At 44.6% G+C, this 27,909-nt stretch overlaps 1 protein-coding gene across 6 annotated transcripts in view; it reads left to right on the top strand.

Moving 5' to 3' along the window:
• MAMLD1 (mastermind like domain containing 1) overlaps positions 1-27,909 on the top strand; it is a 252,768-nt gene that overhangs the window by 211,517 nt on the left and 13,342 nt on the right. For 5 of the 6 annotated variants that reach the window (XM_042040128.1, XM_042040130.1, XM_042040127.1 and 2 more), the window contains one exon: positions 7,071-8,777. In XM_042040128.1, the coding sequence (XP_041896062.1) occupies positions 7,191-8,777 (1,587 nt within the window). In that variant the 5' untranslated portion in view covers positions 7,071-7,190. The remainder of the gene's footprint in view (positions 1-7,070; positions 8,778-27,909) is intronic. The other variant, XM_042040131.1, reaches the window with a different exon arrangement.

Genomic DNA, 27,909 nt, shown 5'->3' with positions numbered 1-27,909 from the left:
GCCAGGATTGCTTCCCTTGCCGCATGGGGACTTTAAGGAGAAGGCCGTGCAAAAGTGCCAGGTCTGCAGTCACCTTTCAGAAGTTCACACATATTCAAGTCAAACAAGAGACCTGTTGTACTGCAGCAGTGTCAGAGGGAACAGGGATTGATCACAGCTCTGGAGCCACCGTGCAAGGAAGCCAAACCTCCTGTTGTGGTCTCTGGCGATGCACACTCAGGGGGTGTGTGGGCACAGCTCCTGGGTCCTGCAGCTTTGCGCTCACAACAGGAGTGTGAAACTTATTAGGGAAAGCACACACCTTGTGCTCTTCTTTCTCTTTTAACACAGCTTGAGGTCCCTGACTTACAGAGGGAATAACTGGGGAAGATCTCGATGAGTGGTGACAATAATGGGGCAAAGTCATCTGGTACTTGTGTACTGATGGGAGATCAAACTCCAAACGTAGCAGCAGTGTTTAGGAGGTGATTTACATGTGCACACCTAAGTAGCAACTTCCAATACCTGTTGTTACTATATTTGTTTTAGGCAGATTTCATATTTCCACTGTAAATCATGAAGTGGGAGAAGCTGTAGTGTCAGGTAAAAACAATCCACAAAGTGCATACAAGCTAGCTAATAACCAGTGTTCTTTCATGGTTAAAGTGACTGCTTACATCCCCAGTTCCTGTTCCTACATCCTCCCTTCCAGTTGCCTATTTCTATGAGCATGATGAATAAAAGGAAATCCACCCTGTGAATTTTCCCTATTCATAATCCTTTCTCTACCACCACACCTCATTAGAAATGGATCTGCCACCTTTGCAGCCTACAAGTACCCAACATACCCCAAAGTGGACTTTACTCTGGTACTCCTTACCTGAAGAATTGGGGAATTGCAATTTTTAAGCACACTGGTGCATGCCTCTGGTAGCATGGAACTGCATTGTGATCTCTTTCCTGACACTGTAAAATGACAACTTAATGTCCATCCATGCTCAAAATGCTTGAAATCAGAAGGGTCAAGCAGCCTAAAGTAGTAGGAAGAATGTGATTTTAGCTTACATTTAATCTTAGTGTGGAGAAAGTGAATGGTAGTTTTAATTGCTTGAGCCTCCTTGAGTTCTCCTTGTAGCCTGAGATAAGACTTTGATGACATGTAATTTATGTTTCTCATAGTCAGGTACTGCTTTGGCTGCCTACTGGTCAGCAGGAGGCATTTTTTCTTGGATTCAGGGATATAATGTGAGTGTCTGTTACCAAACTGCAGCCAGCATGCACAAACAGAAATCTACAGATGTGCTAAATGCACTTACTGCAGTGCCAGGTCCCACTGTAGTGGAGTGGGACTGTTGCCCAGGAGCATTTGGGGTTTGCTATTCATGTGCAAGCCAGCCTACTACCCAACACAGAGGGTCTGCAAGTAACTGCTGCCATTTAAAAGCTAATATTGTGTATCAGATTCACTTTCCAGCCTTTAAACACACAGGCACATTCTCACTTACTTTTCACAAACTGTCCTTAAATATTAGCAGGACACTAAAATCTCTTTAGAGTGTGGATAAGTGAGCAATAGAGAGCACAAAACTTTCCAAACTGTGAATTTAAGGCACAGGAGAAAAAAATTATGATGTTTTCTTGTTTTATATGGAAAATTGCCAGTTCCATTTTCTCATTGCATGACTGTTTTTGTCAGAACAGATAGAAACATTTTGGGCTGATGTGCAGATAGGTCTCGCTGAAGCTTGTTGAAGCCACAGAGGCTGAAGTCTTGATCGCTGAATGCTGCAAACAGTTTGCCTCTGGCAAATACATACTTCCAGTTTTGGCAGTGTCTAGTGTTTGAAAGAGACAAAGAGTGATAGATTCTCTGGTCAGTTCAGTTGAGCAAACCTTACACTCAGGTTTTATGCTTTGCAGAGGGAACAGTTTGCAATATGCCTTGAGAAAATACTGGGGGAAAAAAATACTTCTACTTATCTCAGGCTTCTGCCTTGCTCAGTCCTTCCATCAAAAATTAAACGTGCTCTATCTGTCAAAATAATTCAGATATGCCAGATCTTAGCAGCCTGTTAGTGACCTGGATTCCCCAGGTGCCTTGCTCTGAAAGGCTTTGTGCAAAGCTGCCACCACATTAGCAAATCCCAGGATCTGTAGTGAGACTGATGTTTTCCCCACCTGCCCCATCTCCTTTTACAATACTTTCTTTTCCTCAATCAAACAAACAGAAAAGTCAACACCTGGGATTTCCCAAGAGTTACAAAGATCTTGAGACTCCTAGTGAAAGAAGGTTATCTGACTCCCATTCTGGATATCCCAGTTATGGATCCATAAACTTCAATTTATTAAAGCAGGAGAGTCTCCGGCTGTGCTGCTGGACACAGGGGCAGCTGCTGAGGGAGGATGTTCATGGCAGCGTCCCACTGGCCTCAGTGCTCACTTGAAGAGGCTGTGTAGGTGTGGGAATCACTGCTGTAGGTCGGATCTGTCCGTGGCAGTGAGTGGAATGGGATGGTGCAGATCAATAATCAGCACCCTGTGGCTGTCGTAAATCAAGGCTTGACTCACTAACAGGCTGCAGGCACAAGAAGAGGCACTGCAATACCTTGCCTAAAGTTTTTCCTCCCTCATTTCTGCAGTATGTTAGCCTAAATAGGAATCTCTGGTTAGAGGTGGCTTGTTTCTGGTGGAGGGGTCATTGCGAGGCTGGAAAAACAAGGCTCTTGCAATTGTTCCTTCCCAGGTTCCCACTTGCAGGTAAAGGAAGGCACAAGTTCCAGGGGGAGAATTAACAGGGGCTGGCAGGAGGGCCATGGGGCAGCCTGGCTCATGGGGAGAGCTGGAGTGGCAGCTGAGGACAGCTGATGTGTTACAAGAGAAGAAAGGCTGAGTGCTGGCAAAGCAGGGAGCCAGTCCAGAGGTGCCCATGTGTGGCTGGTTATTAAAATCCAATGGAACCATCACAGGATGTATTTATTAACAATTTGATCACTCTGATTCAGTTTTTGCGACTTCCTGCCTTCCTTTCTCCCTTCATTGAGTAAGTTCCTCAAGGCCAGCACTACCTCCTAAGTTTGGAAGGTGCCTGACACCCAAGGTCACCCGCACGGCAGCCCCAGCGAGCCTAGCTCGAGGAGGGCACAGCCAAGGACTGCCTTCTTCTGCCGAGGCTGCCTTCCCTCCTTGCACAAGAGAAGTCTGTGGAGCACTCTGCCCACATGGAGGGAATCCGTTTGGTGCAGGGAGGGAGCGTGTGACAAATTAGCTGTTTGTAACCACAGCTGTGCAGCTTCCGTGGACAGAGCAGCATAAACAGTTATTATTTATTCTGCTTGTGCTGCCATGTCGAGCCAGCAGCGCTGCTCCTGCGTGACTCAGGTCTTTCCCAGAAAGACAGACAGCCTGCTGGTTTGGAGAGGACAGTAGTGCTGGGATCATTGCTGAAAGCAAACCTGAGATAATGGAGAACTCAGAATCGGATATTCCCTGAATCGGAGAGCCTGCCTTTGTTTCCCAGGTATTCCCAAACAGAAGTTAGCCTGTGCATGCCAGTGCATTTTAATGCATTTTGACAAGGTCGCAAGAGCCCCTTTGTTGCTTGCCTGCTTCGTCCTTGCTTGGACATCGGAATGAAGCTTTCCCATACTGAGCCATAGGCAGCCTCCAGCCATCTTAGGAGTGTGTGTGTGTGTGTGTGTGTGTGATGCATTTCTAAAATATTTCCATTCACTTCTCAGGTATTCAGTTTGAAACTGAGCTGCCCAATATACTAATCAGCAGAGAAAGAGGAAGAATATACTTCGGTGTTCTTCTCTTTTCTCTTGAATTTGTCAAATTGTGTAAATGAAGAAGAGGAGAAGGAGTTGGAATAAATCTGGTCCTGCCTGGGGATTGTGGAACCAGATTAAGGAAGTGGACAATAAAAATAGTTTTGGTGAGGAAAAGTCTAGAAAAGGATAGATAGGCTTCAAAGAGATAGTCTTGAACATCTGAGAGTACCAGATGAATGTTCTGCAACAGGGAGCTTCTTGAATTAGTGAGGTCAGGAGCTCCTGGTCCTAAAAGTTGTAGTGCTTTGGTGATAGCTCTCCTGCCACCACTGTGGTTGGCATGTCTGAGCCAGGCAGGGACCCAGTAATATGAAACTGTGTTACTGTCCCCTGCAGTGGTCAGGGCTGCCACAGCAGCACGTGCATGGAGAGCAGTCACTGGGAGCTGGGGAGGAAACTGCTGGCTCCTCACAGCCAGCACCAGCCCAGAGCATGCTGTGTGGGAGTCACAACCGCTGAGGTGTCAGTGGGGAACACTGAAAACAACCTCCCAGCCAGCCCAGCCAGAGCAAGGAGGGATTTCTGTTTATAATGGAAACTTCATACTTAAGTGCCTGGTGACTATAGTCTATTTTTTACATTGGTGCTGTGCTTGAAGCAGAAGGATGATGGCACCCAAGTGCCCCTTTTAACCAAAATTATTCTATGATTTGTTTAGTTGCTTTAAGGAGAGTATCTTTCTCTCTCAAGTTTGGGGCTGTAGTCAAATCTATCTTAAGCAAAAGCAATGCTACTAATTCTGCGGAGTTATACCTGCCTGCACTGGGAGAAATTGGTCTTCTGGATTTTATGGTTCTTGTGCAAATACTCACCTGGGAAACAGGAATCTTGCTTTTCAAGAGAACATGACACCCAGCTAATTTCACTGCCTCTCATATAGCCAATCTTCTTGGGAGGGCTAAGCAACAGCATCCTATTTAAAAGTCCTGTCCCAGTTTTGGAATACCCATGCCATCGGAAAGCTATGTCCTTATTTTATCTGTTTATATCTAGTAACAGTCTAGGAGAAATGAAGTTTTGTTTTCCCATCACATTTATTCCCCAGTGCAACAGTTAAAAAACTATTTTTCAGAATGTTCAGAAAGCCCACATTTTTCCCCAGTAACTCAGAGCATAGGAATGTCCTATGGCAAAGGAAGAGCTGGCAAGGACATGCATGCCAGCATGTCAGCTGGCCAAGGGTGGGAGATTCCCTGCCACTTCCTGCCTGAAGGTTCCCAGGGTGCAACTTGGGAGCACACTGTGTTTGTTTTGGATGGGTGAAGCCCCTGTAAATATTCTCTATACATGGCTGAGATTTAAATATATGTAGTTATGCCCTACCAACATGTTTCAGCCTACGCAGGGCAACATCTGTTGAAACATGCAACTCTGGCTTAGTTTTAGCAGAGGAAACGAAGAAAAACAATTTCATCCGTCATTAGACTAACACTTGGGAGAAGATTTCGGCCTGCTTACATTTCCTAAAGCGAAGCAATTTTGGCCTCATCAGCAAATGTCTGATGGTGCAGCAGTGTCTGGTTGTGACTCTGGGACAGTCTCTCTCAGAGCAGCAATCCCGGCCCAGCGTGGACACTACTGCCCAAAGAGGCTCTCAGGTAACCAGGCAAAGTGCACTGGAAGCAGCTCTCCTCGGTTCTCCCCACCCATGGTTTTGAGCACAGCCCACGTTAAAGCAGTGTGACATTGTCCCTCTGCCCACCGATTTAGAAATAAGTGATGAGAGGGCACTGGTGTGAGACCAGCTGAGTGAGCCACCAGGCAGCCCTGCCATGTTCCCAGGTCAGAGCCATACACGTTTGTGGGCAATTGCCTGAAGGTAGGCTGAATTTAGGGGTGGACCTCAGCTCTTTGCACAGTGACCTTCATGTGCACAGTGCAGAAGGAGCCACACATGGTGTGCCCACCCTGTGCCCTGCAGCCTCCATGCACCCTGTGGTGACAGTCCTGTGACACTGTCATCTGAGAGCACTGAATGCTGCAGTTGTGCAGTGACTGAGGCATAACTGTGCTGTGTTTAAAAATTAGTGTAAAATTTAGAAGCTGGTCATATGCAGCATAGCCCTAGAGTGAATCTGGTTATGCTGGGGTTGGCAGGAGGAATTTTCTGGTGATATGAGCTTTTATTAGATGGGATTTTTTTTATAGCACTAGATGACAGGAAGCACTTGGAATTGTAGCCCAGAGCTGGGAGAGGTTTTACTGTGAGCTGCTTTAGAAGAACCAGTGTTCTCTTGTTTTCCCATTGCTCATCAGATAGTTTTCTAAATATATATATATATACAAGGTCATAATGCTTATTTCTCTTAACTTGAAGCAGCAATGTTAATGTCTGATTAATCCTGTGACATACAGGTCATGCTTGTTAAAACTGAAAGCCACAGATGATTTTATGTGGAAGAGATTGCCATATGCTGAAATAGTATGAGAAGCATTGTTTTCAGTTTCACTTTCTTTATATATAGAGGGCAGGTTTCTTTTCCCTAAGATTTGTGAATTTACAACTCCATCATTTCTTGTAGATGAAGATATTTATATAATTGTATTTTGAAAACATACTCATTTTTATGAATGAGTGGCAATCCTTCAAAAGAACAAAGCCCACAATGCCTTAGACTTAGAAGAATAAACAAAAATTAAGAAGTTTAGCTGTTACTTACTCTTTCTGGAATTTAAAACATCTGTGATTAGGAAGTTTGAAAGTCTGTTTAGATAGATAGCTAAGAATTTGTTTTGTTTTGCTTTGTTTAGAAAGTATGCTAGTTATTTCAGATGTTCGGCCTATAAAGAATGTAAAACAATTTAATTGTCTCAGGTCTGAATTTAATCCGAGTCACTGGCAGAAGGTCACTAAATTCAGTCCAGGGTTTCATTCAGATTTGCCATTTAGACCTAAAAAATGTTACCATAAAAATGTTGGCATGTTTGTTATGCAGGGAGTATAATGTCTTAATTGAAATGCAACCAGAAACTATTTTAAAAACTTCTATTACAGTTCACATGACAGACAGTATTTTGTAGCTTTAACATCTGTTTTAAAGCCAACACATGAGATTTAGCCTTTGTGTGACTATAACTCTTTTGATTTCAGTGAAGTTGCACACATTTAAATCCTGATTGAATTTGTCTCACATGATTGGGTTTTTAATTGTATGATTTAATTTTCTTTATCTCCAACCCAGTGTTGTAATGTGGAGCTTCAGCGCATGTCAGAATATGGTCAATAATGGATCCTTTCTTCTTCCTTTTCTATTTTCACAGTTACAGGGATCCATTAAAAGAAAACTGGAAGATGATAGCTCTCCTGCCTCCAGTGGCGTGCCTGATGTCATTTTCCCAAATGACAGTAAAAGACTTTGTCTTGACGATGTAAACCTTGCCATGGGCCAAGGTGCCAATCCCAGTGTGGCATGTCCAGAAATGCAAAGTTCCCCGTTCTCCACCGGTCACAGCACTTCTTCCCTGGGAGTCACGGGGCACCCAGTGCTCCTTGAAAACAATCACATGAATGGTGGTGGCATTGGCTCCCCGTTCTCAGTGCCACCCAACACAGAAATAAACCAGAAGGGGTCAATAGGAGGGCAAGCCAACAACATTGTCCACTATGATGAGAAAGGAAACAGCTTACAGTCTGTGGACCAAGAGCTGCAAGATCTTTTGGAAGAGCTCACCAAAATGCCTGATCCTTCTCCCAATGACCTGGATCTGGAGAAGATTTTGTGCAGCAAGGCTGAAGATCCACTTGGTCTGAGTCATTCCCAACCAAACATAAGTACCACTCCAAAGTCCTCCCCGCAGACTTCCCACTTGGAGAACCATGTTGCTAACAAAGATTTTTCTCCAGGCTGCAATCCAACCAGTGGAGGATCCCCTCAGATGAGACCATCATCTGCTGGAGCTAACTTCCAGGTTCCTCCCTCAAACAAACCTGCTGCATCACCCATCTCTACAGCAGCTCAGAGCAAGAACCAGCCACCACCGATGCTCCCAGTACCCCTGCCCAACATGCCTGGCTCCAACTGGCATGCTCAGCAGCTGAAGCAGCTGGCAGCCAGCAAGCAAGTGTCTGGTACCAAGCAACAAGTACAGGCTCCCAGCTGGCCAACTATGTCGCCTCCCGGTCTCTCTCCACCTTACAGGGCAGGATCATCCCCACACCATCAACCTTTCAGTCCTCAAAATGTTATGGTATCTGGCATGCCTGCTAATAATTTACCAGGAAACAACATTCAGAGTCCTCAAAACACTCTGCTTTCAAGCATGACTTCCAGCAGCACCCCATCCAATGGCCCCTCTCCCCCTTATGGCTCTGAGAAGCTCTCTAGTCCAGCTCTGAGCCAGCAGCCCTTCAGCCCGCAGAACTCCATGCTGCCCGCTCTGACAGCAGCCAGCTTGCCAGCCAACAGCATTAAAAGCCCACAGAACAACTTGGTTGCCAGCATGGCCTCCACAAATACTGGACCTTCTCCACCGTACAGGCCCGAAAAGCTGTCAAGCCCCGCTCTGCATCAGCAGCCCTTCAGTCCTCAAGGTACATTAATCTCTAACATCACTCCCACCAGCAACCCCACAAGTATGCAGAACTCGCTTTTTAAATCAATGACTACAAACCAGACCAAAAATATGAACATAATTATGCAACAGCCGTCCAGTAGCTTACAGCCAGGTCTGGTGAATGAGAGCCCTGTTAGCCAAGACCAGTTTTCTTTCAATAACACCAAACCACTGTCTCACTTTGCCTCAGAGTCAGCTACTCAAAAGATGTCCCCTCTGACAGCAGGACAAGGACAGCAGTCCCTCATTCACTATCTCCAGCAGCAGCAGCAGCAGCAGCAGTCTCCAGCCACGCAGCAGTCCCAGCAGACCAACAACAGCCAGTTTCTCCAGCAGCAGTTCCGACAGCTGATGCAGCCACATCGGATGCAGAGACAGATGCAGGCTGCCACACTGCCAGCTCAAAGCAGACAGGTGAGAACCTCTCTTCTATCTTATACGGATTATGTGAAAATACTGAGTCATTTATTTTCTTATTTTTGCTTTTCCATTTGTGTTTCAAATGCGACATCACTAAATTTATGAGGTGTGCACAGTGCATACATGGACAAGGCAATAACAACCTCTGGTGTTATCAGAGTAACTTTATTTATGTCGTCAACTAAAAATGTACCATAATTCCACCATGCAGTGCCTGTTTTAGCCTGGTGAAGAACTTTGTGCTATTTTAAAATAATTTTTTTTGCATGTATAGGTGATAGTCTTTTTTAGCTTGTATTATAAGCTCCAGAGATACTCTCGTTGCATGTTTCATGTCATCCTTTCAGAAGGAATATCTTCTTTTTATCTTAATGCCCTTCAACAAATTCATGTCTGTGTTATGCTTCTAAGGCTAGAAAAGATCAGGTGGGGTGAGAAGTGAAGTTAAAATGTGTCCTTCATGGACAGCAGGTCAAACAGTACAGCTTCTGAATAGCAAAGAGGCAGACTTGAAATACCTGTTACTAGCATTCGCCAGAAGCCATTCCCTGCTTTGGATGAGGGCCATTCCCCACCCATGGTGATCTTCGATACCAATCGAGCTGGTAAATGCAAAAATGCAGCTGGCAAAAGTGAGGCACAGCCCTGGTTTCTGTCCAGCGACCTTCTCCCTGAGACTCAGTGAGAGGTGTGAATCTCCTACTACCCCAGCTCAGAGAGACGTACTGTGAACAGGGTCCTTGGAGCAGGGAAGGACTCGGGGACTGGGTCTGAGAGCAGCCTGACTCTGAGCAATAAACATCTGTCTTTTTGTTCGGCAGAATAGTTGGAAACACTGAATCTCACCACCAAACCAAGGGCTTTGTTAGGCTGAACCAGCTCTTTGTAAGCAGACTCCTCCAAGCTGCTTAGCTGTGCACACAGTCACTCCATCAGCAACTTGGGAAGGACTGAGAGAGACACTTCTCTCCCAGCAAAGCAGAGACTGATTTCTAAAATTCTACTGGGATCTGCTTGAGAGCTGAGGTGTGGAGTGCACTCCAGAGCCAGATCTTCTTTGCTCTTCTTCCTTACAAAGGGACTGGTTCTTAAGGAGGGGGATTTCATCAATCTTGGTGTAACGCTGGTGTAACAAATATCATAATGTCCTATGATAGCAATGAGAAACAGGGGATAGTTACCAAATATCAGCTTCTGAGTGGTACCTCAGTGAGGTGCATTGCCACTGTGCCACTTTAGGATCAACTGGCTCTTTTCCAAGTTGTGCACACTCCATTCTCCCTTGCTCCATGCAGCAGCTCAAAACAGGCTGCAGGGAAGGACTGGTGACTCGCTGAATTTGCTTACGCAAGTGTAGAACAGGTAACAGTGGGGCACATCTAGTGGTCTTTAAAGGGTTACCAGTGCAAGGCCCCTTATTCAACAAAGACCTAGAGCAGTTTGTTGCTTCAAGCACATGAGAACCCTGCTTGTGTTCGGTGGGACCCAGACTGAACACAGAGTAGAGAGTCTTGCTGGCTTGGGATCCAGGCCTGTGGAGAGACACACAGTTGAAAGAAAGCAAAGTGCAGCAGCTCCACGAATTACTGCCCACCAGATGTTGTACTCTGGAGGCAGGTGTGGGTGAAGAATACATTCATGGTGTTTTCCTGCCTCTTGGATGAGGACTAAAAAGTTGTTAACAGCAGTGACATGATCACGTTTGATCGTATGTCCATAACCTTTGAGCATTTTGGTTTTTTGGCTTCACCACTGAATCTATGAAGTTGGAACGTCCTTGTTGGATTCCTGAGGTTTCCTGTGCCCCAGTTTTCCCTGCTTTGCATTTTTGTCTTATACCTCTGAACGCCTTGCATCACTGATTAGCCACAAAAAAAAAAACAAAACCCTCCTGAAGTGAGTCTGTCTAATTGGCTGAAATATTCCTTCTTCAAGCAACTTTCCTGGTGCTCTGCCTGTGCTGCATTTTCAGCTGATTCTCACTGTCAGAGAGAGAGTTATTATAATCTTGCTGCTATCAGTAAAGATCAAGGACAGTTAAGACAATGATTACAGGTGATGAGCATTTACATTTTCAGACTAGTTAGGTAAGCTTAGGGTGCCTCCCTCATTTTACAGGGAAGACTTATTACAATAATTACACACCAAATGACAGTGCTTCAGTTTTACAGTCTGTTAGGCTGCTGAAGAAAGATGGTGGATGTTCAGGATTGGAGCATTTTGTAAAGTTTTGGTAACTTTACTGCAAATCTCATAGAAGAAAATGGATCCTGAGTGCTGAATTAAAAGACTATGTGGGAAATTTATTCTATGTAGGAATCCTTGAGTCTGAGATACTTACTACATTTCTTGGAATCTAGCATGGAGATCTGTTATTGTCTGCAATAGATTTCTTATTTACATTGAGAGATTGATACTGAATTTTGGAGCCCACCTGCTCCATACCAATTTTACTCCATTAAAGTGAAGTAGCCCCAGTGACTGTGGTTTCGATTTCCAGCAGTGTATCCAGAGCTGAATTTGAGCTTTGCAAAATTTCAGTCCCAATTCTCTCCTGAGGCAGGTGATGAATAGGACTTCTCAAACATAGAGCAGCTGTTTCATTAAAAGGCACAATGTTAAAGATTCAGAAGACGGGAGAAAACCTCTGCATCTCAAAAATAGTAAACTTCTGGTGGAAAATTGCCCTTTTTTTAGCCTCATTCACAGAAATTTGTTCAGAGAAAAATTACAGCATTCCCTGAAATGTTGTTTAGTGCTTAAAAGTCATCCCCTTACTTAGTGTGTGTGTTTGCAAATGTGACTAAAATTTATAAAAAGAAGGCATAGTACTCTCTTCTTTGGAGCAAGAGGTGCAGCTTTGTACAGAAGAAGAATGTGGATGGTGGCCAGTTGGAGGGAGAACAATAAACCATGAAATTTGATCCTTGTAGCAGGCACAGCAACATGGGGAAGAGAGCAGCAGCCACAGACCCAGAGTGAGCATTTTGCTGTTGTTTTAATGTGTATTAAAGCAAACACTCTGCATTCCAAAAGCGGGGTTACTGCTGGTGCCTCACAGCTCTACCATTTTTGTAGTTAGTGATGTATCTTTTAATTGTAATCAGTCTGCATCCCAGATCCTGTCTTGCCTGGACAACTGCTGAATCTGATAGGGGCTAATCTCCCCCCATCTGAAGCACTATGTCTTTATTGTTGAGCATTGATGGGTATTGATTGAGGCGCTGACAGTTTGCATTGTGTGATAGTGCAAAGCCTGGTGGGGCTAACGCTGCTCTCTGGCTACGGGCAGGATTTGGTTTTATTCCTGTGGGGCTGATGCCTGTGAGTGAAATTATACTCAAAGGTCTGAACTCGTAAATCCCCAATATAAAGATGGTAGTAAATGCCAGAGTCAAAGATAGTCTCCAGAACTATCACACACTGTTTTCAGGGGTAAAGCTTCACCACTTGACTTTACTGGCTGTTTCTGGGCACATGAAAAGCTGCATTTGCCCAGGCAGGTTGAATAGTTGGGCATCTCCCTGATTTTCATGTCTAAATAGAGTTTGTACTTGCAGATTTCCTATTCTGGAATGTCAGATACACTGGGCCAAATTCTGCCTTCAGCAATGCTGATAATACAACACCCCACTTCCAGAAGAGCTCTTCTGTCAAGTCCCTGAAGTGTAAGAACAGAGGCCTTTGTGCAGGGGACGGAGGGATCCCCTCCTCCCTGAAGGTGGGAAAACCAGCCAGTGATATTCACAGTTTAAGTCAGGCTGAACTACAATAAACCCTTTGGGTGGCTGTTCCTTTTCCAAGCCCAAGATGATCTGAGTTAAAAACCTGGGAGTCTCGGGGAGGAGGGCAGCATTTCCCACTGACTGCTCTGTGCCTGAAACGCTGAGAACCAACACACAGCTGAAAAGGTTGTTTTGTCGGGGGGATGGAGGTGATAAACAGCCATTGTTTGGGTGGGACATGCTGTGTCTCTGAGCTCCACTTGCACCCTAGGAACCAAATGTGCTATTCTTAGAGCTCTGCATTCCTGCTGACATCTAGAGAGTTGTACACTGGATTGTCAGTGAAGGGTATATTTGTTTCATCTCCATTGCCAAAAATACTGATAGAGAAAAAATTACAAGAGAAGAGAGAGAGAAAACTAATATTATTTGCAGTAAAAGTGGCTGTATTTTTACTACATATGGACTGCATATGAGATGGTGAAGGGCATGCTGAAGACCAAAATACCCTTTGAAAAGCAAAGTATTTCTTTAACTGTGGTAAAAGCAGCAATACATTATCTGAGTTGGAAGAATAAACTGTAGGTTGCAGAGAAACACCAAAACTTCTGAGCTAGATTAAATATACTTTTTAAAAAAAAGTTTAAAAACCTTCTTTCACAGCATAAGTTTTCTAAATATAGAAACAAAACTGAAGAAGAAATGCTCTGTTACAAAGAGCAAACTGACCCAGAGGTTAGATGTCAAAGGTTAAATAACTATAATGGAATACAAAATACAGCTTTTATTAATATAAACAGAAATGGTAATACCATGGACTGATTTCTGGGTGCCATCTATTATGGGAAGTTATTTCTGCCTGTGAAAAGTCAGTGCACTGTGATTGTTAGGTGATACTGTTCTGACTCAGCAGCACTTTAAAAGCTCTGATGCAGGTTGATGAAGAGTTTGGAAAAGCAGAGAACACAGCCTGCATCATCTGAGTACATACAGTCCTCCTGCAAGTACAGGGGAAAATCATGTTTTATTTGGGATTTCCGAGATGTCACAAGGCATCTTCCTAATATGTAAAACAATTAGAGTATCATGCATTATTAATGAAACCAAAAGTACTGGCCAGATTTCATCTGCAGTTTCAATCCCCTACCCTTTTTCTTCAGGTGTCAAACTTATTTTTAAAGCCGCTTTGAAAGAAGTTCTGCTGGTATCTTCTCTTTTCTCTTCTCTTCTCTTCTCTTCTCTTCTCTTCTCTTCTCTTCTCTTCTCTTCTCTTTTCTCCTCTCCTCTCCTCTCCTCTCCTCTCCTCTCCTCTCCTCTCCTCTCCTCTCCTCTCCTCTCTTTCCCTTTTCTTTTTTCTTGGGAACCAAATTTTTTAAATACTACTTTTTTTTTTTTTCTTTTACTAATGCTGTGGAGGAGAAAACCAGATTTGATTTCAAAGAGCAGTGGTAGCACAATACCAAAGCAAAGCCTTTGAGGGATGGAGAGCTTTTGAAGGCAAAGCAACAAGCCCTTCAGCTAATTAAGTGCCTTTGAATAGGGGAATAAAGGAAGCTGGTGATGAATCTGGATTACAGAGAGCAGTAAGGCTGAGCCTGGAGTTTGACCTCTCCACAGATGTAAAAACATCTTCTTGAATGGTCATTTCTGAATTTATATTTATCTGTGCATTTGCAAGTGAGTTGATATTTTTTTCAAACTTGGAGATTCTCTGTTCTCTTCTCAAGAGAGCCTGAGAGGAGCTTGACTGAAGCTATCAACTATCATCTTCTCCCTTTCCTCCCCTGTGAATAAATAATGTCAGGAAAGTTTTGGAAAGCAAGATGTAGACTTGTGGAATGAAATGGGGTGTTTGGCCTCAACATGTCAACAGTAATACAGCATTTTCAGAAGAGCAGTAATCAAGATTAAAAATCCTTAATTCACATCTGATCTTCTGAGCTCATTGCTCTTTTGCAGTTTCTTTAAATCACATGTGTTGTCTTCTTGTGTTACATTTCAGGTATTTCAAAGCATTCCCCTGTTGTAGTGGAGTCCTTGTAGCCATGTCTTAACCTTCCCACTTCTCTGGCTTGCACAGTTAAGATGTTTATAGGCACTGATGTTTCCAACAGCTCTGCCTAATGCACTCATAATTCCTTCCAGTTTAGCTCTCTGTTGTGCTGAAAGCACTCTTGGACACCACACAGCACATCATTAGGGGAAGCAATCTGCAGAGGAGAAGCTTGTAAATAGACCAAATCCTTCTAAACACCATGTGGGGAGCATCCTCCCCCACTCTCACCATCACCCACCTTTTGGATCTGAAATTAATGTGGACACTGCACGAAAACTGCAGCACTCTCCTCGATCCAGACGGGTCTTTCCCTTGGTTATGACCTGTTTAATAAAATGGAAGATGTTCTGCCAGCAATTGAGCATTTAGGACACAGACAACTCTATGGGAATCTCACACTGGACAAATTAAAATCCAATTGGAAAGAAAAAAGAGGCTCGGGAGGTACTGTAAACACCAGTGATGGGTGCTGGAGGCATTCAGGGAAGTCTTTCTCTTCGTTATGTGCAGGACGATGAAGCAATGCATGCGGGGCTGAGGGAGGGCTGTCCAGGGCTTTGGTGGAGAAAGAGGAAGTAGTGCTCATGTGCTGTGAACATGTAGAAAGAAATGTGACTTACCCCAGAGAAATTTAGGGCAAGGTGCTGCATTTCAGCCTGACAGGCTGCTTGCAATGTTTCAAGACAGGGGCTGTGTGTCAGGGCTGTGTCCCTGCTCAGTCCAGGCACAGCCGCAGAGCCGTGGGTGGGCGGAGGGGGGAGAGTCGTGGCACGGAGATTCGGCGTGACCCCTGAAAACCCCTTGCTTTTGTGGTTTTCAGCTCTAAGCAACAGACAATTCCTTCCTTCTGCTCTGTAGTACAGGGAGGGAGACAGCCTCATCTCCCAAAGGTGTAAGGAAAACGGTACTATCGTGCTGAAAAATGTCTGATTCACCAGTTGTACCCCAACCCCTCTGACCCTCCCAGCCCAGGTGGGCAGTTCCTCTCAGGTTTTCCAGGCAGCTTGGTAGCAGTTCACAAGTGTTCTGGGCTAACCATTGGCTGAATCAGGCCCCAACTGCAGATTTTCTTGCCTTTATTTTTTTCCCCCACATAACCCATTTTGCTTTATTATCACAAATCAGAAAAGCAAAAAATCCATATGCAAAAATCTTTAATTAAAAGCAGTTGAGGAAAAGGTTATGAACATATGTATTTTCCTAACTGTGCCCTTAGATACAATGAAGTTTTAAACATCCTGGGAATCTAGGGAAGGACTTGACAACCTTCTCACTGGCTTCAGGATGAATGCCGTAACTTCCTTCTGTGTATCATTCTTAAAAATAACAATTTGTAGAGTGGTTAGTGATGGGTAAGGTACATCCTCACTTACAAGGCAGCACCCATAATTCTTACATTGCAAAGGTGTGTCCATGGCCCAGCGTGCTGAGGAATGACTACAAGGAAATGATCGTGTTGTACACCCAACTCATTTCAATTGTGCTGTAAATCCCCATCCATATCAGGATATCTTAATTCAATTTTTCCCACCTTTTGGAAGGTAGGGTTGTACATTGTTTGTATTTTCTGTCTCCTTCTTGGTAAATGACAGTTTGGGGAGCTTGCGTTGAACTAAAAGCAGCCTGGCTTTTGGAAAATGTGCTCACTTCCCTACAACCATGCCCTCCTCACTACCTAAAATTTGATGCCTAAATTAATAAATAATTTTAATACTTTCCACAGTGATACTGTTAGAGCATGGCATCTACCCTCGATTTTTGGGGTGCTTTCTACCTCATATCGTCGTGCCATAGTCTAGAATTGTATCAGTACTTCACAAGGCAAAAATATGTCCAGGACCAAAGTCCAATTTAACAAACAGAATAAAGGCAAACAAGTGAGTAGGAGAGTCCCTGGGATGCTGTTAACGCCGTGCCTGGCTCCGGCCGGCGCTCCGGCAGGGCGGGGTGACGGGAGCAGCCCCTTCGCCTTCCTGCTCTGCTCCTCCGCCGTTCCTGCCCGGCTGCAGCGAGCGCTGCACACCAGCTCAAAGTACAAACATGTTTTGTTTCAGATGCAATACCTAGAAATAACTTTCCTGGTAAAATGAACTCAAGTCTCCCCCTTTTTTTTTTTTTTCCTTTGGGCATTTTGGAGAAATTTCAGTGTGTGGGTGGGGGAAAACAAAGCCGTGGCTGTAAACAGGAACTGATATTGTCTGTGGGACTGAATGGGGAGAGAAACTGAACTGGCCTCGGTGATTCTGTCATACATCTGTGAGTCTGGAAACACTGGGATGATTCACAGTTTGCTGATTAATACAGGAGCAAGCAAAATGGTGTGAATTAACGGCCATTACAGAGCTGCACTGGATGGCAAATATCCCCCCAGAACAAATGATGTTTCATGAAGATTGCTTAGAGGAAGAGGTAATGGGTCTTAAATACAAATTAGAAGCAGTCCCAATCAAAGCTGTTAACATTAAGGTTTGAAAGCCAAACACTGTTATGGGCTGTTTTCAAAAACTGTACATTTAGGAAGCTTATCAGTCTGCCCTGTTGGCTGTGTAGTATTTCTGTCTCAAGCACTTTGGATATTTCAAGCAGCCAGCACTAATAATTGATAGAAATCCACAACCAGGAATGCAGCAGCTCTTCTTAGGGCTTTGAAGGCTAATCACCCTATTACATGTTTTAAAGTTAAATTTTTTATAGCTCATATAAAGGCAAATATCATCATTATCGGTACATAATTCTGGAAAGCACTACCATTAACAAGAAGTAATCCTGTATTACAATTTAACCCTTTGCATATAGGAACGTTAAAGGAAGAAGGTAGTAAATGCATCACTTCAGTATAAATAATATTCTCTGTACAACCAGCAAAATGATTTAACATTTGTCATTGAAGTAATGAAAATGCGATTCCTTGGATCAGTGTCAGGCAGATGCAGATGTGAATGCAGGTTATGGACAAGCTGTGCTGAGCTATTTTTCCCCATTACAGAATTGATGAGAGACCCGCAAGGAGGGTAAGCCCTTTAACGTAGCCAAAATAGTGTGATATCCTGGCCTAAGATGTTACATGAACAGCTTGATCTTGTAAAGATTCAAACACACGCCTAAATTTACGCAGTGGGAGGTCATTCCAGGACGACTGCAGGATTATTTCTGAGAGCAGAGTGAATCATGTATGTATTTAGGCTTTGTATGCTTAAGAAAGACCAAAGGTGGAGCAGAAGGATGCAGCAAGGGGCCCAGCAGTCGTTGGCAATGGTATATTAGTGCTGCAGCAAAAAAAAAGCGAGGGAGTTGGAAGCTTTGATGCACTTGTTCCTGCCTCAGCTCAAGATTACATTTGAATTATTTTTGGCTTTTCTGGTGATTTTGTTGTTGTTGTTGTTACTGGGGTTTTTTCCCTCTAGGGGTTAGTACCAGCATTTCACAAACTTGCCAAACTTGGAATAAATTCATGTTTTAATCAGTCCAGGGGTTATTTGAAGTCTTCTTGTGTTTGATTTTTAAAGTCATCGATTGCAGAAGGAAAATTTGCCCCTTGTAGGAAGAAAAGCTGCCCCATCCTCTCAGGCACAGCAATAAAAAAAGCATACGGGGAAAAAAAATCTTAACAAAACACTTTTCCCCTCTCCTTTGTGATTAGCAGTCTGCTAATGTTAATGTGTTTCTTCCATTTCCACCAAGATGAGGACATAGTACCCTGGAATATCAGTAGTATGTATCCCTGTCATAAACAAATCAATTTCTCTTAGTGCTTAAATACTCAGGGCTTTTGAAAGCTTCTCTTTGCATAATAAATATGTTTAATATTTCCTTTACTCTCTGTCATTATTAAGAATAAACAGTTACTGCTCTGGGTTGAAGGGTAGTTTACAGGGCACTCGTACTCGGGCAGTCTGTTTTCTCTCCCCGTTGTTTCGAAGGCTGTGTTTAAGCAATGAATGAACAATCTATGAGCATTATTTTTTTGTTTCGTACAACCCCCTTTTTCTCCTCCTTTCCAGCTCAGTCAGCACACTTTCTGCAGTGGCATTTTACTTTTCTACATGGAACTGTGTTTAGCAGCATAGCTGCATGATGAGGATGAGGTACTTTTTTCTCCTTTGCCTCCTCTCCCAAGAGATGCCCTGTGACTTCCTCTATTAGTCCATTAATCGCCGTAGCTCAAAATTCAGTCTGATCAAAGGAGCAGAACGAGGTTGAAAAGTGCAGATTCTAGCAATTGACTTGACTGTTTAGATTCCCTGCTGAGCTCATTTAGAGCTGGAATTAAGCTATTCCTGCTGTATTTTTCGTCCTTGGCTCGGCACTAGCGCAGTGCTCAGGGCTGCACCGGGGAGTGCCGAAGGCAGAGTGGCCACTGACTCCCCCAGCCCGGACCCAGCCCTGCCAGAGCAGCCTCCATGCCCTGGGCCAGCACAACGCCGAGTAATCTTGGCTTGGTTTGATAAGAAGGTCGGTGCTTAGATTGCTTTAGTTACTTGACTACAGAAAAAGTGGAGAACCAGTTCACTGAAGGAGTAAATCTTGATGATTCTGTTTTTAGTTTAAGCATCAAGTTTCCATCTCTTGCAGACCTTTGCTAAGTTTGGGGTGCATGCTATGAGTGGGAAAGCAAGAATTAAAACAAAATGTAAATGGGAAATTTGTAAACAACATGAAGTTTCTTGTAAAAGATTTCTTTATGCTGTAATGACTCACTTCAGGAGTATACTTGGTGTTAATGGCTATTTATACATGCAGTTAGAAACTGGTGCTGTTTTCTCTCATTAGTAGTCTTGTTTTTCTTGTTTGCTTAAGGCAAAAATGCAGACGGCCCATACCTGTGGTGTTTGCTGCAGATTAACATCTGCTTTTGCAATTCTTACACATCTCAAATTCCTGTTGATGTAACTGGGAGTACAAGCTCTCCAGGAATAGTGTCGGACTCCTGATGTCATTATTTGTGATTCTACAGTTCCCCAAAGTGTGCTAATACCTCTCAAATAGAGGTAGAGTCATTTGACGTGTAAGTTCTTATCTCATTAAAGTGAATTATTGTTACTGAAATGTGAATGGCATTCTATTATTAGAGAATATTATGTATATAATGGTTTAAGAATGCTTAAGGTCAGGAAGAACAGAGAAATGCTGATAACATCACCACAGACTGTGTGATGGTCCTGAAATGTGAGTAGATCTTTAACTGAAAAAGGTTTTGCTAGACCTATCAGTGTTTTCCTATAGTTTAGGACTTGGACTAAAATCCCCAACATTTATTTATGTTGCATTTTACTTTTTTTTTAAGGAAATTAAAAATTACTACTAATAAGAACTTTCTCCTAAGAAAAAATTTGGGCATTGAGGGGGGATATGGACAAATCTATTTTGTGCCCAGTCTACAGTCTGAGCTTTTTCCTACATAGGTGGCATATATCTATATGTCTATAAATTTTATTTTTAAAAAGAACTGTGGCCTTCATGAGGGACCTTATGTGGAATAACATTAGTAAGGAACTCCTGTCTTTGATGCGTTGCTCCATTCTAGATTGACACAATATATAAAGTTACTGTGCTTTAGTTTATGGAGAGCTAAGTAATAATCTTTTATAAAGCATTTATCAGAATGGTGAGCTAAAATCTTGCTTTCTTTATGACTTCTTATTTTTTCTACTTATGATAACAGTATTGAGGCATTTCATAAGATCAAATGCTGTCTAGCTGCATTTAAAATACACATTTTGCATATTTCTGTCTTGATTAAGGCAGGGGGAAGGTATGTACCTGCTGCCTAGATTACTATCAAACGTAACTGAAAGTAGAGTTGAATTGTACTCTGTTCTCCTAACAGAGCCTATTTGCTCCTCTGACTGGGTACTAAAAGGCTTTTATTGCCCTGCTTCACTAACATTTTCCAAATAAAACATTTTTTGCCAGTTTCTGAAGAAATAGCAGAACAAGTACCACCTTAGACAGGCTGGAAGGAGTCCTGTGCCGTGGATTATAAACCGAAACAGTTGGCCAGAATAAGGAATTAAAGTAATCCCTGATATTAGGAGCATGAAAATGAGATGACCTTCTGTACATGTGAGTTTCTAACCCAGCTGCAGCCCAGGCTCCCCTCTATCACTGTTTCTCCACACCTTTACTGGGCAGAAAACAAAAGCCCAGCCGTTCAGCTGGGAAACTGGAACACATGCTTGCAAATATTACAGACTTTTTAGGCATTGTATTTTTAACAGTAGTTCGTGATCGGAATGACAGGAAGGAAATGAGCAGAAAACATCCTATTCTATCTCTATATAAAATCTTGCTTGTGAAAGATACAGTTACCACAGTAATGATGGGACGCTAATTGATTCATTGTGCTGGGAGACAAGTGCTGAGCCGGGGAGCCAGCGGGGTCATTTTCTTGCTCCAGCTCCACTTTGGTTGTTTGCTGAGGAAGGGCAGGAGAGGGTTATAAAGCTGCTGCCACTACATTCAGTGCATGTTTTTCTCAGAAAAGAAGAGACACCGCCAGCCAAGATCTCTTTCCTTTGGAAATTGTGGCTGGGAAGGGCCCCTTTGGCTCGTCAGACAAAGTGGGCAGTCAGACAGCCCCTTTCCTGAATCCCAGGCAGGCACCAGACGGCTGAAGGAAGAGAGGCACCAGGCTGAATTAGATTGCCTCCTGCTTTGGACAGTACGGCAGGGAGGCAGGCTTAATTGCTTTGCAGCTGTTCATTTTTTCCCCTTCTCCCTCCCCTGCCTCCTCTCCCTCCTCCCAGCTGACTCCGGAGGCAGCCTCTGCTCCAGCCCCTGGAAACCTCCCCAACTTGAGGGCAGAGTATCAGAGGTTTGTGGACTCATTTTTATCAGCCTTGAGACTCTTTCCTCAAGCCCAGCAGCAAGTGGGAACAGAAAGGAAACAATTAAGGAAAAAAATTGGTGTAACCTGGTGGTTTGTTTTTTTCCTGGGTTACTTGGTGGTTTCTGAAAGCTTCTGGGACAGGGCACAGGGCAGCACCAGGCAGGTGGCTCGGGTGGCATCGTATCAGGAGAGGCAGCAGAGTGTCATCCTGGCATCCTATCTGAGCAGACAAACTGGGAGAGCCTTTGAACGAGCCCCCTGTGATGTGGCACTCCCTGCAGCAGGATTTACAAGACATTTGGGGTTTTCTCTCCCAAAGCTGCTGCTCCATTCACAGAGCTCTCCCAGCCTCCTGCCAGGCAGTGTGACTGTCAGCTGGGGCTGGTTTGGTGATGGTAAAAGAGCCTCAACACTGAAATGGTCTTGCCATGACTATTCAAGGCAAAGCTCTTTTGAACCTTGGAGAACTCGCAGAGTTCTCCAGCCCTCAAAAATTGCTCAGGCCAGACTTGCAGATTTGCATGTATCTCATAATCCCAAACTGTCTGAACCTCATGTTTGTTCAGGAAACAAAGTTTGTTTCCTTAATTGCTCTCGCTCCCGGATTTAAAAATTTAAAAGGTGTTTCCGTGCTGGAGTGATGAGGCTGTGGGCAGCACTGTGCTCACCTGCTCTGCAGAGAGGGGCTCTGCTCACCTGCTACTCAGCCAGCCTTCCCAGCTCTGTTCACCTCCAGCAGCAATGTCAAGCTAACCCAATTTTGCAGCTGGTACTGAGTGCCACAGGCAAGCTTTGAAGATGTCTCTTTAATTCCTGAACTTGTAGAATTTTGTGTATATTTTCCCTCCAGTTCTACTGACTCACACCATCCTGGGGGGTGGAGGCAGTGAGAGAACAGGAAGACTGTAACCCAGGCCTAGTTTACTCATCTGGTAAAGCCAGTTGTCAGTGAGCCATTCACCTCTCTGTCCACAAAGGTAGTACCTCCTGTGGGTCTGTTTGGCCTCCCAGGTATAAATATGGCATCAGTAGTACTTGACTGTGCTAGGCCAATGCACCTCCTGTGCTGGGATGCCCTGTCTGGGTGACAGCATTCCAATGGGAAATGCTGCTGAGCCCACAGCCCAGTGCAGGGCACACAGCTCTGCACTGTTGGGGGCACAGGCCGTTGTGGCAGACTAATCTCTTTATTCTGGACCTGTTTGCTGCTTATTTTTTATGATACCCTTAATAGCCTAAACCAGAATTTGAGGTGGGCACCAGTGCAGGGTTTTGGCACATTTCTTTTAAGGCACAGAACTGTAATGGGGATCGTTGCTAGGGCCACTGGGAAGACTGAGGGTGTCGTTTCTGGAAAGGGAGTGTAGCTATGAGATGCCTCAGTGCTCAGAGAGATTTGTGTCTGTAAGAAATGGATTTAGCAATAAGTTACAGTAGCATGGCAGTGACTTTTTTTTTCCCTAATCTGTTCAACATGCAGCTACGATTGCTCTGCCAGTTAGATTTGAATTGAAACCGGCTCCACAAGGTACAAAGGCTCTCGAGCCTCATTGCTGAGGCCGGAAATCCATTGTGGCTCCTGATTAGTGCTGGTGAAATCGGAAACCTTTCTTGGGGCAGATAATGATCTCGCAAATTAAAATATAACCTGTTAATCCTGAATTTTAACAGGATGGTTATGCAAATCCAGGATGTGTCTTTTCTGTGCACCCCTTGGTCAGAAAGGCTTTGCTGATAGGGAAGGATGGGTTTGCACCCCTGCAGTACCCTCTTTGCAGAGCTCCCCTGCTTTATGCCAGGCCTGTGGCCAGAGGCAGCAGAGGGGTGATGGGGGTGGGACTGAGTAAAGAAATTGGGGTTCACATGTTGGGACCACCCCTCTGAACCTCTTGGCTGAAGTACCTTAAGATTGGGCCTCCATTTAATGTTCCTCCCCATGACAGTCACCATGGCTAAAGGACAGGTGGTCTGGCTGGGGCTATCCAAGCTTTTGCAGTCCCATAATAATCCCTTTAATTATGGGTAACAAAAGGCTCTGTTTTTTCCCTATGTTAATAACAAGTTCCAGGATATAAATAACTGCAATTAAAACAAAATACCTAACGATTTACCATTTGACACCTATGCAGTCTGCTGGAGCCTTGGCTGTGCAAGGAATTTTTTCTCCTGCCCTGATTGTTTTATAATTGTTCTACAAAGAGCACATGGATGCTCCAGTCATTAAGAAATGCCAACCAAGGTACATTGTGGCACAGGGGAGCAGAGAACAAATAGCTAGGGCTGTGCTGCAGCCGGAGGGAGCGCTCCTTTCGGACCCGCAGCCCTGGTTTGTTTGACTAGTTCTGTATATTGACCTTTGCTTTTTAAGAAAAACACAAACAATCAGGATTGCTTTCTTACAGGACCCATTAACTCTTTCAGAGGCTTCCTGGGGCCTCTTGGTGAGAGCTGCACACGTGTGGCCATGTACTGCAGCCTGGAACACCCTCTGCTGTTCTGCTTTCGTTGGGTGTTTGCAGACAGAAGCTGCATGGCTCCTGCTTTGTGCCTTTGGAAGAGGCAGTCTGTATGTAAAAATACATGGAAATAGGCCTAGTCACGTTTGCCAAGGAGATAGGGGCCATGGGGAGAGGGAAATTCACCTCTGCTTTCTGTGGGGAGGCATGGAGTCCCGAGTGTCATTTCCGAGACTGCCTGTGATGTGTTTGATGTGGAGCCTTGCGAACAGAGTTGCTTAAACATACAAGTGTGCCTAAAAATATAAAAATAAAAGCAGTGCTATTTTAAGACTCGAGAATCAGGGATTATAAATAGCCCGACTGGTGTGTTACTCCTGGCTGGGTGTGTCAGTCCTTAAACACCAGCACAACTGTCGCTTCCCTTTGAAGCAGCTTGTCGCTAATGACTGCAGCTGCGGAGCTTCCTCTGCATTCCCGTGTTCTCCCGATAAGCACAGGGCACTGATAAGGTGCTCTCCAGGCTGAGTCCATCACACCAGCCCTCCAGTGGCAGCTTGGGCCTTCGAGCACGCACCAGTGGGAGGTGGGCGCAGGCTGGCAGGGAGCTGCAGAGCTGGGATTCAGTGGAGGGAGGCAGCGCTGGTCAGGTACAGCAGGGCTGGTTCTGTTGAGAACAAGCTGTGGAGCTGGGGCTGCTGAACCCCAGAAAAAAAGGCAAGATAGTTGTGAGGTTAAGTGCTGGTTTGGGCCTTGTGAGCTGTGGCTTTAGCGCTCTCCGTTGTCAGTCTTCCTTGTGACTGGTTGGGATACATCTCTCTGTTCCCATCATTTAGACTTCTCCTGTGGCCAGTGGAGGAAAAGATGTTTAGAGAGTCATTTCAGCTCACCATAATGTACACCTCCAAGATGTGATGGATGGGCTGCAGTGAGGGAAGCCTGGAAAACACACTGAGGCTTGGCCCTTTTCTGCTGGAGGTGCCTTTATTCCCAGTCTGTGGAGGCAACAGCAGCTGTGGTGATCCAATATATAAAAATAAATTAAGTTGAAAGTCACACAGGTATCTTAAATAGCTGACTTTTGACTTTCTGACTTTCAAAAATCGTTTTCATTTCTATCTGTTTTTCTGGCATGGTGGCTGGAAAGAAGCACCTTTGATGGTGTGTTCCACTGCCTCCACACTGCGGGTGAGAGGTGGGGGGACAGGCTCTTCCTTGGAGGCTGTTTCCAAGAGGAATTCTGGCCGACTCCTGCACCAAGTAATGATGTGTTTATTTGCAATATATGGAGCCAGGAGCCGTCTCTGGGTGATAGGGATCTGGAGACTAGTAAACAAAAAAAAGGCAAGGTTGGAACTCAAACTGTAAGAAGAGTTGTTTGGGTCTAAAGAAAACAACTATAAACCAAATAATGATGGTGTTCAAAAAGGTCTGGAGTGGTGTACGTCAGGACAAGGTGCAAATGTATCTGCCAAGCCCCTGCACTGGTAGGATGCTAAAATCTGGGTTATTCTCACAGGGAGCTCTGAGCAGCCTGTACCCAGAAGGTGAAGGAAAGGGAGTGTGTTGGCCATGTCTTCTTTTCATAACAAATAGAAATGGGTCAGGAATCTCTCCTAGTGTAGCTGAGTCTTCCCCAGACAAGGGGAGCTTATTTCGTGGTCTTGCACTGGAGGAAGGTTTGCAAATAGGCATCAGTAAAAGAAGTAAAATACCCTGATATCTGAAGGTTTCCAAGAGTTCATGCTGAATTCTTACTCTGTAGCCTGCTTGTAAAACATATGCCTGTGTCCTGACAGGATGATCTGCTAGCACAGACACCAGGTTATTGGTGATAGAGAAGATGATTTCCATCAAAAAATTAACAGGAACAACAGCAGTGACAAATAAAGATCTTACAGGTTCAAACCTGATAAGCTGACAGCTCCCTTTCCAAAGCTGGATGTCTTCAACTAACCACCTAGAAACAGTATTTTGGCAATCTGCTGACCTGCCTTCACCACACTGGTGACAATCAGGGAGCTTCTGGGGGGCCTGAACATAGATCTGCAAAGTTACGGTTAAGTGCCAGGCCAAAGATTAAAGCCTTTTTCTGAAAGTGAAGTTGTTTGTTCAGTCTGAGAGCAGAGACTTCTCCCATGGCTCTCTGTGGTCAGAGCTGCTCCTGGAGGGCAGTGGAAGGACTGATTTAATGCTCCATGTCTCCTTGCTTTTATGCTGATCTCTAAATCATGCCTGTGTTTGGTGGCAGCTTAGCAGCGAGTGCAGCATGGAGCCTGAGACCCCTGGGGTGCTGCAAGCACCCAGATCTCCTCTGCCCTGGCCTGGGGGGTGTTTGCAGCCATGGTCTGTGGGTCTGGGAGGATGCACAGCACACGCAGACACAGACACACGCACAGACAGACACACGTGCACACACATACAAACACACACACATCGTTATGGTATGAAGAAGCTCAGCTTGCTTTTTGTTCCCTCTCCCCACTCCCCCCCTTCTTCTTTTCTATAATCATTGCAAAACAGGAACAAATGAGTGTGTCACTTTAAACCATGAAACCACTTAGTCCATAAAGACAGATTTGGCGTCTTTGTGCTGGCAGTGACAGGCCAGCGTCACTCCATAGTGATCCCACTGTTCTCCTCGGCCCCGCACCCCACCACCCTTCCCACCCCCTCCGAGATTTGCTCCGTGTTTGCCTGCCTCTGTTTTTGTGGTTGGTAACCAGCAGAAGAATGGAATGGATTTAATGATTTGTTGGCTGCGGTGCTGGCATGATTAAGTCAATAAAGCTGCAAGCTGAAAACAGTGTAGTTACAGTATATGACTTTAACCTTGTTAATGCATGTTTACGTCCTCCTGCCCAATGTATAGCTGTATATTGCATAAAGAAGATCTGACCAATCTTTAACCCATTAAATAATTCATAAAGTGAGAGCAGACATCAGCTACTTGTGGAGTGGATCAGTAACCATGGGGTCAGCAATAACTTTGGCTTCCTGGACCATATCCAGCATGTTTAAACTCTGGTGATGTCACCAGGCAAGCTTCTAACCTTAATCATTTGGATGGGAACAAAGGGAAGTTAACTGTTGACATGCGGTGTCTCCGCAGAAGAAACACTTGCGAGTGCTCTGCACCATCTCTGCCTCGCAGGGAGCGTGGCAAGCTCCAGCCTGTGAGCCTCTTTTGTAGACTTCCCTCTTTCCTTACAGCAAAACTGTGGCTGGCCAAATGTTCAAAGGCACGTGTTTCCTAGACTCCTATTATCTTAAGTGACAGATACACCAAAATCCCACAGAATTTCAGGGAAATGCTGGCTGACATGAGAAGATGGTATTTGGAGGCACTTGGAAGGTTTTCTCATCACGGATAAATTTTGAATAAAAAACATCTGCCATATAAATGACGGAGAAGGACATATAATGGGGATGGAACAGGGTGAAGACAGGGGTGTGGGAGAGGATGTGGAGTGAAACTGGACCATTCTCTCTGCAGTAAAAGTTGTCACAATAAAATATCAAGCAGGACTTGCAGGAAGATCTTAAGATTTTCACACATAACTACCGCAGCCAGTCTCTTCTTTTTGTAAAGACAAAACATAGGGCTGACTTGTCCCAGCACCCAGCCCTCTTCACACAGCTCCCAGCTGGGCACTGAGGGATTCTCCAGGTGCTGCGATGTCCGTAGCTGTTGCAAGCAGCGTTTTTTGCAGACTTGATGGTCAAGTCACGGGATCATGGGGCATGTGGCTGGGACATGCTGCGCTCCACTGGGCTGTGCAGCCAGGTTAGAGGCCCTGGGGGACCATTAAAACTCTGTGTAGTTTAGTGTTGTTCTGAGATGCAACCAGCTGTGGCCAGACCTGGAGGAGACATGCAGAGAGGAGAACATGACAATGACTTGTATGTAGAGTGAAACAGGAAAAGTCCTTCCACCTCTCACTGGTGAGCAGCAAGGAAAGCAGCTCTGCCAGGTCTGTGGGGTCATGACCCCATGGGAGAGGCACGTTTCAGATATGTAAATCCCCCACATTGCCTCATGAAATTTCCCTCATTCCCC

Source organism: Corvus kubaryi, unplaced genomic scaffold (genome assembly GCF_017639235.1).
Source record: "Corvus kubaryi isolate FWS band 111438036 unplaced genomic scaffold, C.kubaryi_AGA036_p1.0 37395, whole genome shotgun sequence".
Lineage (NCBI taxonomy): Eukaryota > Metazoa > Chordata > Aves > Passeriformes > Corvidae > Corvus > Corvus kubaryi.
The sequence above is the reverse complement of the archived record's forward strand: the minus strand, read 5'-3'. Positions and strand labels throughout refer to the sequence as shown.